Source organism: Zingiber officinale, chromosome 6A, assembly GCF_018446385.1.
Source record: "Zingiber officinale cultivar Zhangliang chromosome 6A, Zo_v1.1, whole genome shotgun sequence".
Taxonomy (NCBI): domain Eukaryota; kingdom Viridiplantae; phylum Streptophyta; class Magnoliopsida; order Zingiberales; family Zingiberaceae; genus Zingiber; species Zingiber officinale.
Window position 1 is genome coordinate 134,823,009 of NC_055997.1, and position 16,685 is coordinate 134,839,693.

General features: G+C 33.0%; 1 protein-coding gene across 1 annotated transcript in view; it reads left to right on the forward strand.

Moving 5' to 3' along the window:
• Positions 1-233: 233 nt before the first annotated feature.
• The window catches only part of LOC121995374 (phosphatidylserine decarboxylase proenzyme 1, mitochondrial-like), a 28,550-nt gene continuing 12,098 nt past the window's right edge, over positions 234-16,685 (forward strand). Inside the window, exons 1-5 of the mRNA XM_042549127.1 lie at positions 234-487; positions 4,474-4,562; positions 5,403-5,456; positions 5,529-5,594; positions 13,053-13,113. Coding sequence (XP_042405061.1) covers positions 304-487; positions 4,474-4,562; positions 5,403-5,456; positions 5,529-5,594; positions 13,053-13,113 — 454 coding nt within the window. The 5' untranslated portion in view covers positions 234-303. The remainder of the gene's footprint in view (positions 488-4,473; positions 4,563-5,402; positions 5,457-5,528; positions 5,595-13,052; positions 13,114-16,685) is intronic.

The window sequence follows — 16,685 nt, forward strand, 5'->3', positions numbered from 1 at the left end:
GGTGTCATACTAGGACCCATCTATATTTTATTTTATTTTTTGATTTATTGGCCATCCATATGTAGGATTAGTCGGGTTGATGGTTTGAATATCTGCATTAATAAAAAAAATATTAATATGAATATGGATTTTGAGAATTATATATCCAAAACATGGAGATAAAAAAGATAGAGGGATATTGTAAAAAAAAAATGTAAAAGTTTTGAGGTACAATGAAAATTTCTCCGATATAAATGCCACACGACCCCGAAGTTGCAGGTAGCAGTTGAGAAAGCTGGAGTCCCGGGTGAGTCACCCCTAGTGATGAATTTTAGGGTTCCTCCAACTCCAAGACGGCCACTTGCTTTTCATCACCAAAGATTCGTCTTCCGTGGACATCGCTTTCCTCGATGGTTCCATCCGACTTTTCTTCTACGAAAAGTTTCGGTGCGTTCATCATCATTCAGCGCGGCAAGCTCAACAGGCGGCGGCGGCGGCGGCAGCGAAGGTCTTCCAGTATCGCTATGATGGGCTCTTTGTGTTTGAAAAGAAATTGTTCATATCACTCCTTTAAGTTGCTCGTAGTTCCCGCCTTGTTCTGCAGTGTGGAAGGCTAACCCAAACACCTGACTTCACGATTCTAATACTGCGGTTTATAGATTCCAGGAGTACAGATTTTGCTGCTGTTATAAGGAAAAATTGCTCGGCCTCTTTGTGATTAAACCAAAAATCGTTTAGGTAGTTAGGTTTGCCACCACTTATATGGAGGCATCCCTTCCTTCAGCATCCAGATATGCTCTTATCATACAAAAAGGAATTGCATTAATATGAATTTAATATTAAATGCTTTAAAATTGACAAATGAACTATTAAACCTTTATGATTGCTTCCATCTTCTGACATTGAGCAGTGCATATTCTACAATTTTACTTGATCAATGGCCAAACCAACATATTCTCTAGTAAACTTTCAGATAAAAACATTTTTCTTTTCTAGTTCCAGATGATTGTGGATTTCATCCTATCTATAACTCACAAGGGTAAAAGAGTTTTCTTGTGCTGCATTCTCGAAGCAAGTCAGCCTAATGGCTTTTGGAATAGTTACTTCCAAGAAACTTCTTTTGCATGCATTTTGTAAAACTCACAATATTCCCCAAACCTTATGTTGCATGTTTAATGCTTGAGATATTCATTAAAAGGCATTTCTATTATATAGGCTTTGTGGCTAATCAGTATTCTTTCAATTGTCCACTATTACCCAATCTATTTCATATTGCTGATATTTTATTATTATTATTATTTTTGGTATACTTAGCCACTGCCCACTATTTTATTTATGTATATTTAGCAATTGTCCACTATGTTTTATGCCAAGGTTTAAAATTTCAAGCGGTACCAAAGTTTCTGATTAATACAATTTTAGTACCATATTGTGTCGATATAGTTTTGATACTTGTTAAAATGTTAATAGATTAATTGAAAAATATTTTTATTAATATTAAATTTATTAATATATTAATTTAAGTATGTCAAATGAGCATAAAAATCTAAATTTTTATCATAGAATTCAAACTTCAGAAGTAGAACAAATTTTAAATGGGATGCACAATGAAAAAGTCGTTGGATCAGATGATATTCTGATAGAGGTATGGAAGTGTTTAAGGAAATAAGGAATTGAATGACTTATAAAATTATTTAACATGATATTGAAAATGAAAAAAATGTCAAATCAATGGAGGATAAGTACTCTAGTTCCCTTATATAAGAACAAGGGAGACATAAAATTGTGCAAACTATACGAGTATTAAACTAATAAGTCATGTCATGAAACTTTGAGAAAAAGTAATAGAAAAAAGATTAAGGAGACTACGGTGACAAAAAAATCAATTTTGGTTCATGCCTGAAAGGTCGACAATATGAGGTATGCATCTTCTTAGATAATTAATTGAAAAATATCGGGAGCAAAAACAAGATCTATACATGGTATTAACTTAGAAAAAGCTTATGATAGAATTCCAAGAGAAATTATATGGAAAATTTTAGAAAAGAGATGTGTTAGCGAAATATATATTGAACTAATTAAGGATATGTAGAGCATGTAACAATCAGAGTAGAAACTTCAAGCGGAGTAACTGAAGCATTTCCAATAAAGATAGGGTTACATCAAGGATCAACTCTAAGTCTCTATCTTTTTATACTAATTATGGATGAACTCACTGTATACATTCAAGACAAGTATCGCGACGTATGTTGTTTGCAGATGATATTGTTTTGGTAGATGAAACACGTGAAGGAGTGAATGCTAAACTAGAATCTTGGCGGGAAACATTAAAAAGAAAATTAGGCTTAGTATAATAAAGACAGAATATAGGGAATTTATGTTTAACAATATTAGATGTAATGAGTCAATTGTTAAGATAAGAGATGACGAGTTGCCTGGAACATAGCTTTAAATATTTAGGATCATTTATGCAAAATAATGGAGGGATTGAAAGAGTTGTCTTATATAGAATACAAGTAGCATGGTTGAAATGGAAGAGAGCGTCAGGTGTTTTATGTGACCGTAGATATCTCTAAAACTTAAAGTTCTATAAAATTGTAATTAGACCTGCTATGTTATATGGAGTTGAATGTTGGACTATGACTCTAGCATACGAGCAGGAGACGAGAGTTGCAGAGATGAGGATGTTAAGGTGGATGTGTGGACATACGAGGATGCACAAAATAATAAATGAGAGCATTAGAGAGAAAGTCAGAGTTGTATCTATTGAGGGAAAACTCCGAAAGACGTATTTTTCGGACGCATTTAAGATGGTATGAGCATGTATTTAGACGATCAATAAATGCTCCATGTGAAACTATGACAAACACGTATATCAAAGGAGGAAGAGGACGAAAAAAAAGACTTGGTTGACAACAATACAAAAAGATAAAATTTATTTAAGTATATATGATGATATAGTAGGAGATAAAGCTAAATGACGTAAAAGAATTCATATAGCCGACTCCACCTAGTGGGATAAAACTTGGTTGTTGTGTTGTAAATGCTTACTATTGAGTTATATTTGAGATGTCGAATGTTGAGTTCAAGTTTTGATATTAGTAGACATGGCAAGATTAAGTAGGTTTAAATTGAATTTAATTTGGATTTATTTTATTCAGTTTAAAATTAAACTAAATTTATATATACAATAATTTAATTCATAGTAGTATATTTTATTTAATTTTTTAATCTTTTTAACAATATGTTTCCTCCATTTTAAATAGTTGTTTTCTATCTTTATACGGAGAGAAAGATTAACCATTCTTAAAGAGGTACAAATTTTTTTCTCTTTGCTTACTCTCATGGATGGATGAAGGAGGGATAAAAATTAACGATTAAAGAGGAAAAAATTGACGTACATAGGAGGGTAAAAAATTAAGAGAGGGAAAGAAATAGAAAAAGGAATTGGAATTAACTGAATAAAAAAATAGAACTGGAAAAATAAAAAAAAATGCGATCTCGTGGTGGTTTTGCGGCTTTGAACCGGCGCTGTTAGCTATTCGGCGGGCAGAATTGGTAAATTCTGCTTAGACGGGCACAACTCTATATTTTATATCATGTTTCATGCTATTATATATATTTTATTTTATTATTATGTATGTCTTATTTATGTGTATTAGCTAGATGAGAGGAATAAATCACCACTTAAGTCTTGCTGTAATTAAAATGGATAAGTCAGTTGATTAGCTAGGTTGTCCATCATAAGGAACTGACCTTCAGCTAACAAGTGAAAATATTGTTTAATGCCAGAAAAAAGGCACTGATTATTGCAATTGTCCAATCACCTGTCACCATGAATGCCACTGATTGTCATTATTCAAGATTGACTGGGTTGATTTACAGGACTTAGGATTTTTGGAGTGTATGGGATGGATTGTGTTTCTAGATTTTTGTATGATTCCTAAAGACATAAGGCTTCCATATTCTCTGGGACCAGTCTGTGTAAGAAAACGAAGTTGAATATATGGATTCTAAAAGAACTCCATTGATGGAGATATTGATAGACTGATTTTGGTCTTCAGGAGTTCATGTATGGTCGAAATCTATTTATTGTTTCTTTATTATCATTCTTGTTTAGCCTTTGTAGAATATCTTTATGTAGATATCTGGGAGTTAATAATGTTGACCAAGAAGTGAGCATGTTTTCATAATTTTGAACTTTGAAAAGATATTAAATAAGCACAATATACTTACATGCACTACATAATGGTATAATACTAGTGATTAAAATAATAATTTTTTTTGGTATACCATGCTGGCATGTAGTATCAAGCTATATGTTTCTGTACTTTTACTAAAAACACTAATCTGTTGTCGGGGTAAATATGCAAGACAGTTTAGTCAACTTTATAGAACCAATTTTCATCTCATGAAAAATATCATTTCATGATTGAATGGTAACATTGTTTGAAACAATTCTTTTATATGACCTTCTTTGGTTGATTTCTGCAGGCAACGTTCTTTTGATTCCTGGCGCGACAATAGCAACACTTCTTATGTTTGGTTTTCTGCATGCTCGGCGCATGTATGACGACAGAAAGGCATGTATTAGTTTTTGCTCTGTGTCCAGATTCTTGTGAATTTTAGGTGTAGATTTACCACTCATTTGAAACTGGAAATCTGGAAGGAATCACCTGCAAGCAGGTATTGAATAATAATTACAAAGAACAGCAGACCGCAAGATGCAGTGTAAGCTTATCATAAGGATGATAAACAAGCTTTGGGTTTCTTATCTACCACAACAATTTGTAATTTTTTAAGTTAAATTTTACCCATATGGGACTAAGTAAAACCCACAATTTCAGAGCAGCAGCAATAGCTTGCTGATATATCTGTTAACAAAATTTTGCGGGTAGCTTTATTCATGTCTTGCCTAAAATTTCAATTGTTTAGAAGATAGCTCATATTAGCAGACCATATCTATACCTTCTTTTCTAAAATGCTTTCAAATTTATTTGCACATTATCTATTTCATTGTTATGCATCTCAAAGAAACAAGACTTTGCTGCATTAACTTCCATGTAATTTCACCTAATGGTTTTAGCACCGCTCAGATAGAGTAATCCTGGTATTCCTTGCCTATAAATGCAAACTACAAACACCATTCCCTAACTCGCAGTGTTGTTCACTAAGTAACCATTTCCCTAATATCCTAAATTGATGAAAGAAGATTAAAGGGAACACAAAATTACCGCACAAAGAGAAGCATTTATTATGCAACTCATCTTACCAGTAGTTGACCTTTAATGCCTTGAATGTCTCTTTACCATATTTTTAATTTTTCTCCTATCTTGACTATGTAAACTATCTAACATACAACATTCAATGTGTATCTCAATAGTTCACCAAAGCTTGTGGTTTTGTGTCATCTGTACATATAGGTTCAAGACATGAAGCAGAGAGGAATAGAGCCGGAATTTTCAACTGATGCAAAGGTATTGCTTATAAAAGGCTCTTAATTCCTCTGCTACTTCTCAAACACTGACTTTCTGCAATGTCAAATGCAGGCTGCTTTTTTGAGACTTTTACCTTTGCGTTCTATTTCACGCCTATGGGGAAACTTGATAAGTGTGGTTTGTAGCTCTATTCCTTTCTAGGAATTTTAACAGAGCATTGCTATTTATCTTTTCATGCTGCAAATTTGTTTCATACTGCGTTCTGACAGCTTGTAGTAGAAGCATATATCCTGATCCAGTGGGCACACACTTTATGACTTAGTGCATCACATCTAGAACACCGCAATATGGTCACCAAAATTCCAGTGTCATATGTCTAGCTTTGTTGAGGTAGGGGTGGGCGTGAAGATCCCTATGATCTTGGCCACCTTTTTTGGGCATGAGGACTCCCTAATCGTACCCTTGTTGTCAGTCTGTGTTTGACTTTGAGCTCCTTGACTACTAGATCGGCAACCTCGCGTTTGTTGTCTACACTGTGAGGTTTGTCGACTAGCCCTCCCTCTCTTGGGAGACGTTTGATTAGTTATCTTAATAAAATGGCACCCGTGAAGGGCCTCACTTCAGAGTCCCTAACCCAGAAGGGCCTCACTTCAGAGTCCCTAACCCAGATGTATGTTATAAAGTTTCTGTGTAAACTGAAATATACTATTATAATCCCAAGTTATCATATGTCAGGAAAATTAAGCAAGTTGGCTAAATTCAGTATTATACTCACACTTCTATCACCTTGTCCGAGATTCATAAATTATTTGTGTTAATACACAATGTTGCAGGCTGCAGGAAAATAAATATCCGTACATTTATTTCAAGGTGTACTTAATGTCCTTCAACCATGAATACGCTTCTTAAGGTTCGATGCCTTTGTGGAAGAGTGTGTAGCAATCCTTCGTTGATCAAGCAAGCAAATGAATGCGTGCCTCATTCACAAGAACGTTTGCTGTAAAGGTAGTTGGGTTGACTACTAGTGTTCCCCAAGGACTACCCTTAGGGCCTATTGCGGGTGGGGCATATGACTGACCAATAACTCTTGCATCATGATCACATTAAGCTCTTGACAGAGATGGAGCCTTGGTCAACTCTCGGGCAGTAGATGCATGCCTACGTTCAATACCACAACCATGGCCATGACTATGACAATGACCATGTCCATGATTAGCACCACCTTGTGACATCACTTGAAAAAATCAAATAAAATTTGTAATAACAAATCATAACTGATTTTTTTTAAACAATAAATAAAAGGACTCTTAAATCCTATTGCTTAGTGATACACATCGATTTGTGTGAAAATTCTATTGTTGCAAAATCATAAAATAGAAAATGAAAATTGACAAAATAAGAAAACCACAAAAATAAATTGCAAATATGGTTTTGATACCTATTACAACTATCATGATCTGGTGTATAATTTCCACTCAGCAAGAAGTACCCCATTTGATGACAGTGTGATAAAAGGGAATGAAGAGCCATGCAAACAAAATAATCAAGAAGTTCAACAAACTATTTATATATTATTTTTTTCTCTATAAATATAATGAAATCCTACTATGCAGAAATATTATATGAACAGAACAAACAAAACTACAATGAAATAAACCAAACTTGAAATGAGCAGTCAAGATATTTGAGTAATTATAAGTGCTAGCTGAAACTAACTATAATTCCAAAATCACTTTAGAAAAAATAAAAAAAATATAATATTATTTCGAATCTTATAAAATATATTACTACCGATAAATTAAATTATTCTATATATAAATTTAGTTTAATTTTAAATTGATCAAAATAAATTCAAATTAAATTTAGTTTAAACCTACTTGTCCATGCCAGGTCTATTTAGTGGACTTTAGTTAATCCTAAATTGACTACTCAATAAGTATTAAACATTTCATGAGATAATATCTAAATTTGAATTCAACATTTAACATCTCAAATATAACTCGAAGTAAGCATCTAGAACAATCAAATATTAATAAGACATCTAATGGATCAAAAGTTTTTGAGGTGATGCCTTTGGGCAAATGATGAAGTCTTGGAGGTGAGGTGTTTGGGCAAATGGTGAAGTTGTTTTGTCCAGGTCTTTGGGAAAATGGTGATGTTCTAGAAATGCAACTTTTAGGCGAGCGGATGAAATCCTAGAGGTGTGGCCTTAGGGTATTGGAAGTCTTGGAAGTTGCTTTTGGTCAAGTGGATGGACTTTTGAGGTGTGACCTTTGGGCATGTGTGGAAGGCCCGAGAGCAGCATGACTCTTTAGCAAATTTGTGAAACCTTAAGTTAGTGAGTTGCAAGAATTGTGTGAATGTAATCTTAGGTTCGCTTATTTGGGCACATATAAACATGAGCGTGTAGAGAGCCTACTTTGCCTTAGTGACTAAGATTGATCCTAAAGCGGAGGCTTATAGAGGTCTAAACAAGTAAAGTCAGGATCTCCATGTAGGTTGAGTCAATTGATGACTTGAGCCAATTGTTGACTCAATTGAAGACACCTTACTCAGGAATATAATGCTCATTATTGAGCTTGAATTGACTGGAAAAGGGGTCTAATCGACTCAATTGGATTTGAGTCCATAGGACACATTTTGAGTTGACAGGTTTCCTGATAAGATCCTTACTTCGAATTCCAATCAACTAAAGTTGATTCTGGTTGATTGGACTAATTTAAAAATTGGCCATTAGGTAATCGTGGGAACAAGTGATCTATGTAAGCAATGGTAATGTTTAGGCATATTTGTGCATAAACTTCTAGATATATTATTGCATCTAGTCGAGAGAAACACAACCAAGGACTGATAGAAGGCTACTTCTACAAGGGTTTTTGATAATACCATTTATATATCTTGTATAGAGAACTATTAGTGTTGCAACAGGTTTATCTACCTTTGCAGATGATCTTTCATAGTGGAAATTGTGGGCTTGATCCACTAAACAGATGGTTCGGTTATGGATTAGAAACTAGAGTTGCCAACCACATAAATCTCCTTGTGTTGGCATTGCCTAATTCTATTATTATTTCCTTAGCATCTAACGAGTTTGTTTGGCCTACAATTTTGCTCTTTATTATCTTTTAAAATTGGATATGTCATTATGACATGTACTTAGACAACCAATAAATGTATTAGATAGATGATACGAGAAATGATAAATACACATATTAATCAACGAAGAGGAAGACTCAAGAATACTTAGTTAGTAACAATAAAATAGGATAAACTTCTTTAAATATAGATGATAATATAATAGGGGATCAAGTCTAATGTCATAGGAGGAGCTATATAGAAATGGTTGTTATTATTGTTATATTTGGACATGTCGTTGCCTCGGACTTGCTATCTTTTTAATGTGCATAACAATCATGACATTATCAAATTCGTCCATGCTTATCAACAAATTTGTTGCTGTTGACTTATCTTTAACTCAAATTCAATCAATTTCATTCATATTAACATTGCATGTGTCTCTTAAAGAAAGTCCTTTTCTAAAAATAGTGACTGGTCTACAATAACAACCAACCTTTATTCTACTAGGTGGGGTCAGTTATATGAATCCTTTTACGCCATTGAGCTCTATCTCCTACTATATCATCATCTATACTTAAATAAAATTTATTTTATTTTATTGTCGCTAACCAAGTCTTTTTAAGTCTTCATTTTCCTCGTTTGATATACGTGTTTGTCATAGTTTCATATCGCTTAACTAGAGTATTTATTGATTATCTAGGTATATGCCCGTACGATCTTAAACGTGTCTTTCGGAGTTTTCCCTCAATAGATGCAACTCCGACTCTCTCTAATGCTCTCATTTCTTATTTTGTCCATACTCATATGTCTACACATTCACCTTAACATCCTCATCTTTGCAACTCTCATCTTTTACTCATGTGTTCGAGTCATAGCTCAACATTCAGCTCTATATAACATAGCAGGTTTAATTGCGATTTTATAGAACTTTTCTTTTTTAAGTTTTAGAAGTACTTTACGGTCACATAAAACACTCGACACTCTCCTCCATTTCAATCATCCTGCTTGTATTCTATGTAAGATATCTCTCTCAACTCATCATCGTTTTGCAAAAATGATCCTAAATATTTAAAACTCTCAATTCCGGGCAACTCGTTATCTCTTATCTTAATAATTGTTTCATTATGTCTAATATTACTAAATTTAAATTCCATATATTCTGACTTTATTCTACTAAGCCTAATTTTTTTGTCTCTTCTAGTTTTGCCGCTAAGATTCTAGTTTAGCATTTATTTTTTCATGTGTTTTATCTACCAAAATAATATCATCTACAAACAACATGCACCATGGTATTGTGTCTTGAATGTGCGCAATGAGTTCGTCCATAATTAGTGTAAAAAGATAGGGACTTAGAGTTGATCCTTGATGTAACCCTATCTTTATTGGAAATGCTTCAGTTACTTCGCCTGTCTTTACTCTAGTCATTACTCTAGCCGTTACATCCTTGTGTATATCCTTAATAAATTCAATATATGTTATGATAATACCTCTGTTTTCTAGAATTCTCCTTATAATTTTTCTTAGGACTCTATCATAAGCTTTTTCTAAGTTAATGATTATTATGTGTAGATCTTGTTTTTGCTTTTGATATTTTTCAACTGTCTAAGAAGACGTATAACTTCTATTGTTGACCTTTCAGACATGAATCAAATTGATTTTTGGTGTCTCCTTAATTTTTTTTCTATTATTTTTTCTCAAAGTTGTATGGTATGACTCATTAGTTTAATACCCCTATAGTTTGCACAATTTTGTATGTCTCCCTTGTTCTTGTATAGGGGAAGTAGAGTACTTATCCTCCGTTGATCAGACAATTTTTTTGTTTTCAATATCATGTTAAATAATTTTATAAGCCATTCAATACCTTGTTTTCTTAGGCACTTCCATACCTCTATCGGAATATCTTATGGTCCAATGACTTTTTCATTGTGCATCTCATTTAAAGTTTGTTCTACTTCTGAAGTTTTGAATTCTACGATAAAAATTTAAATTTTTATGCTCATTTGATCTACTTAAATTACCTAAGTTAAATTGGCCGCCTAAACTTTCATTAAAAAGTTAATGAAAATACCTCTTCCACCGCTCTTTTATTTTTCCATTGTTTACTATTATCTTATTACACAAGGTTTAAAATTTCGACCCGTGCCGAGGTTTCGGTCCGAGACCGGAACGATACGATTTCAGTATCGTATCGTGCCGTGCCGATACGGTTTCGGTAATTTTATTTAAACATTAAATCAGTAAAAAATATAAAATAATTAAAAAATATATATAAGAATATAAATTTGATTTAATAGAATTTTTATAAAAAAAATTATTTTTTTTAGAATTTTTAAAATAGTAAAAACAATTTCAAAATATTATTTAATAAAATTGATTATATTTTTTAAAATTTTAAATATATTTTTTATATTTTATTGAGATAATTTAATTAGGATTTATGAAAGTCTCTTTAAAATATCACAATTAAATGATAATTGTTTAATTTATTTAAATTGTAATTTTGCACAGTGATCCCCTGCCCGCGACCCAACACTCGCGCCCGCGACACCTCCGACGCCTCCGGCGGCACCGGAGGAGTCCGGTGATGCTTTCGGCGGCGCCAGAAGCGTCCGTAACATTTTCGGCGTTGCCAGAAACGTCGCGTTGCGACGCCTCCGATGCACGTGACGCGCTTCAGGCGCCGCGAAGCTTCCGATGACGCCGGAAGCTTTTGGCGACGCTGTTCCTCCTGGTGCGACGATTTCTAGTGTGCACGTGACTCCTCCTGGAGCATGACGCACGACGCGACGACATCGTCGCTCGTTCGGTGCCGGTTTCGGTGTGTGGGCGGAGCGATAAGTTTTGCCCGTTCTGCCCGGCACGGAACGAAATTTTGAACTATGCTATTGCATTCATCTTTAATACATTTTATTTGGATAAGATCACATGTCTTTCTTTCTCTCACTTTAGTTATTTTATAAATGTCTCTTTCTCCTTCTTTTGTGTCCAATTTTTGATATAATCATTCAAAAGGTTCATTGTTTGCTTCATTCACTACTCTATTAGTTTCTTTCTGGGCTATTGTATATTTTTTTAAGTTTTTCTCATTCTTACAAATATATAATTCCTTATAAGCTATTCGTTTTTCTTTTACTTTCTCTTGTACTTTTGTATTCCACCACCAAGATTTCTTACTTAGTGGTGCATGCCCCTTTGACTCATCGAGTGCACTCTTAGCTACTATTTTCAACTTGATACCATCTTATCCCATGTCGTATTAGAATCACCGTATATTTCACCTAATGCTTGTACTCCTATCTTTTCTTTAAATATATTTTGTTTTGCATCCTTTAACTTCTACCACTTAATTCTAGGAGTCATATATATTTTCTTTCTATTGATATTATGTTTGACGCGTATATCCAACACTTCTAACCTATGTTGGGTAATTAAACTCTCTCTAAGGATGATCTTGTAATTTTTACAAATCTTTCTATCATTCTTTTTAGCCATAAGAAAGTCAATTTACGATTTATTATTCTCACTTTTGAATGTGACTAAGTATTTTTCTCTTTTCTTAAGAAAACATATTAGATAATATAAGGTTATATGGTATCGCAAAATTTAATATAGTTTTTCCTTCCTCATTTTTCGTTCTAAACACATAACTCCCATGTACCCTCTCTTATTCCTCATTTTTCATTCCGACATGCCCATTTAGATTACCTCCTATTAAAATTATTTCATTTGGCGGAATGTTTTGTAATATTTATCTAAGTTGTCCCAAAACCTTAATTTTGTAGCTTCATCTAATCCTACTTGCGGTGCATATACGCTAATTATGTTCATAGTTTTTTTTAGCCACTAATATCTCAAGGGCTATAATTCTATCTCCTTTTCTAACTACTTCATCATTTAACGAACTATTTACAACAATACCTACTCTATTTCTTGCTTTACTCTTTCCTGTGTATCATAACTTAAAACCTAAGTTCTCTATCAGTTTTGCCTTCTCGCCTACCCATTTTATCTCTTGTACACACAAAATACTAATTCTTCTCCTTATTATCGTATCTACTACCTCCATTGATTTACCAATGAGAGTTCTTATGTTCCATGTTCCAAATCTTAGATTATTAGTTTTCCTATCATATTTGTTTTTATCCAACCTATGGTGTGAGAACTCTTGCCTATTTAACACTATACCCAAGTTCTCATCGAGATGTAGCGGTCCTTGCTAATACGTTACAGTCGGACCCTACAACGCGAGCTCTTATATATTTAGCACTGCATTCGAGTTCTGGAAATGTAGCGGTCTTTACCGAGATTGGACCCTATAACGTGTTCCTTCCGGGGAACGACCTAGTATTAACACAATAGTTTAATGGATCCATTCATTAAATATTTACCATAGTTTTAACGTTGGCTGACAATTTAATGACAACTAAATCTTACCCCTCATTTCTTTATAGTTATTAACTTATGTAAACTTACCCTTTTCTGCTAATATTTGGATTAGTATTCTGATTTGCTAAAATGAAAACTCTGAATTCTCGTATTTTTTAAATATTCTTTTAGGAAATTCCAGCTTGGAGTCGACCTTTTATCTACAAGGCATGGGCTAGAGCATTTCATTGTGGTATGTTACTATTTCTCCCTTTAATTTTGTCTATTATTGGCTTAAAGTTTTAAAAAACTCCACTTGGTAACATCTAGCATAATGTTTATCATAGAAGGCAGAAATTTGAGTATCATTTTTAGTTTGTTGTTTGAACTATTCATCTAATTCATTTTTGCAAAACTGAAATGTCATGTCACGACTTGCTTATCAATGTTGTCCTTGTGTCCAGAAGTGTCTTTTTGTAGGTTGATAGGATAAGATTTTATGAAACATTCTAATTGCTTGAACATCCAAATGAGAACCAAATATACTTCTATAATTCCATATGTTATTTGTCGACCTAATTGTTAGTCTCAGAATATCCATGTTGAGCAAGCAAATTTTTCATACATACTCATAAATTTGTCTATTGGTCGATGAGGTGGTGGTTGTTGTCCTTGCGCCCAGAGCTCGATTGACTACTATGAGATTGAGAATGCTTGAATTTCACAGATCATCGCCTCAGTCGGGATGAATTGAAAATGAAATGTGGCGATTAGGTCTCATGGAGGGGACAACCTCATAAAATTTGGTCATCAAATCTCCTGTAGGCAATGTTCTTACAGGGATGACAAGATCTCGTTTGTGGAATCGTAATGGGGAAGTAGGCACACATTTCTGTGATGAGAATTTGATTTGTGATATTGAATGAGATTCTGGGGATTAATTAATGGGAGGATTACAAAACCCCCCTCTAAATAAAGAGGATTTTAATTTGGTCATATTTTTCAATAAAAATAGCTAGGTGTTAAAAGATTTACTAGTCTCATGTGATCATTTTGTACTATTTAGGCTAAACGAAAATTTTATAAGTCATGATCCCCCGATCCTTTTATTTGCTTAGTAGGAAGCAACTGAAAAGATTGATATGACAAAGATTAGTATGTAAAAGATGGATGTGTGAGGATACAAGAAAGGATAGTATAAAAAATATTAATGCCCCTATATGGAAGAGTAATCAAATCATAGAAAAAATAGGAGGTGAAAGACATGAATCCCCATTTATGCTCCCTTGTAAGTGTTGAAGTCATGCAAAATTCTTTTCCACCATTTCCTTGGAGGGAAAGAAAGAGCGAATGATTTTTTAATTTTATGAATTAATTGAGTGAATACACAAGAAAAAATAAACATTTTTTCACATAAATGAGAAAAATTCATTTTTTTTTTCTGGGGGAAAAAATTGCTGCTTGATTTTTGCACTTGTTGGCTTGTTGCTTCTCGTCCTATTTGGGTAGAAGCATTTTGGAGGAAAACAAGGGAAATGCTTCCCCTACCATTTATTTCTCCACTTGTAGCTTCCAATGGAATAGAGGGGAAGGTGAGTTTTGTTGGCCCTCTCCCTTATAATGCCTAGGACCTAACCCAACAAGAGTCAATTATTTGATACTATAAAACTCTGACACCTGATAGTTTTTTAGCAAATCAAGTTGGGTTATGTTTTTGACCAAAATCTTACCTGGCTGATGAATATTCCCATTGAAATAAGAAAACTATGCCAAACATGTTGATGCTGTTAATGAGGATCAGTTTTTGTCCTGACTACTTGGATTTGCTTATTCAAGTTGAAGTTTTGTTATTTATTTATTTTTAAATCAAACACATTCTTTTTCTTCCATCTTTCAAGATTTACCTCGTCTAGGTCTGGTTGGTCTTATTTGTTATTGCATGTATGACCATTTAATTTGAGATAAGGCTGTTATAGATTAATTACCTATCTTAATCTCTTAGCTCTTGCCTTATTTGAAGTCAAATTATGATTAATATTTATATTTATTAATTAACTTTCTGATTCCTTCTAGGTTGTTTGCTTTTCACGCTGATTATAGAAACTTAATGTGGAACATCATGCAATCATGAACCATTTGCTTCCATCAGTTTTGAGAGAAATCACATATGCTATAGTGCTAAGCTGATTTAAGTTTGTAATGTTCATAAATGCGTCTTTATTATTTATGTTTGACTCCTTTATTATTAGAGCCTCTTTTAGTTTGTAATAGTGGCACAACACTTGAATCACTGGGGATTTAGGATGAAATCGATGAAGTGAAAGGGGATAAATCTCTCTCTCTAAAAAAAAACATAGATTCCCAGATGAAAAATTTTATCATCGAATGAATCGAATAGGAAGTTGGATTAATTTCAAAAAACTTGTTTAATACTTGGGATGCTAATCCCTTTTCATAGATTGACAATAAAAATTCTTTGTATAATAAAGTCGCAGTTTATCTCAATAAAGTTCTAATTATCCTAAAAATAACTCTAATTGATTTTTCCTAAAGCTAAACAAACTTTTAAAAATTCTTCCGTTATTTTCTATGAAATGTAACAAACTATTAAATTTGAGTGCTTATATGCAATAACACCATTTGCTAAAGATTTATCACTGGGCACTAATGAATATCTGTTGATGAGTTTAATGTTACAATATGAAAAAGCAGTTTAGATGATAATCATTTTGGTCCACAGCATTTGTTGATTTATTTGGAACTTTATTTAAAAGATACTAAGAATGAACTAGGGTACTTGTTAACAAGTAGGAAGGATAGTTTCTGCTGTGCATTGAACTATACGAGTTGTGTGAGTTTCAATTTATGACTGGAACAATACTGTTTTAGTACCGTGTTGATGGTTTTGCTACTATTTGAATATAAAATATATTAATTAAAAAATATTTTTATTAATATTTGATTATAAATACTTACTTTTGAATTAGATTGGATATTATCTCGTCAAATGTTTTATCCTTATTGAGTAAAAGTCGATTTAGGTTTAATCAAAGTTCACCAAGTAAACATAGCATGATCAGGTAGGTTTAACTGAATTTAGTTTAGATTTATTATGATCAATTTCCAATAAAATTAAATTTTTATATAAAATAAATTAATTCATTAATTATAGTATATTTTATAAGATTTGAAATTGTATTATATCATTTTTTTTATCTTTCTAATAATATGTATTCTTCATCTTTAAAGAATTTTTTTTACACTTTACCTCGTGGAAGTATGAAGGAAAAAAAATTAACCATAGATGGATGTATATTTTTTTCCCCGTTTATTAATGTAAAAATATTAATAGAGGGAAATCAATTTTTGGTGGAAAAAAATAAAAACATACAGAAATAGGCAAAAAATGAAAAAAAAAAAAGAAAGGAAAAAACTTTAAAAAAGAAAGGAAAAGATAAGAAAAAAAAGGAAAAAGGATTTTTTCTAAAAAAAGGAACATAAAAAAGGACCTGGCCGCGAGGTCGTGACAAACCTTATGGCTCTGTATTTGGAGTGACCATGTTAGTGGGTGGAATGGTACCATTCCACCCATGCTGACCCGGCATAGGTCGACATCTCATACCTTTGAACTGTAGTACTGTACTAGCTGATATGTGTGATCTATCAAAAAAAATGCAAGAAGACAGGAGTATATTTGTGTCCTTAGATTGTTGTAGGTGAAAGATCCCTGTAGTTGAATAAAAGTTATGCCTTAAACCTCATGCAACAAATTTATATTTGACGACAAGCAGAATGGCCTAAAGCCCACTTGCAAAAATGTTTCAA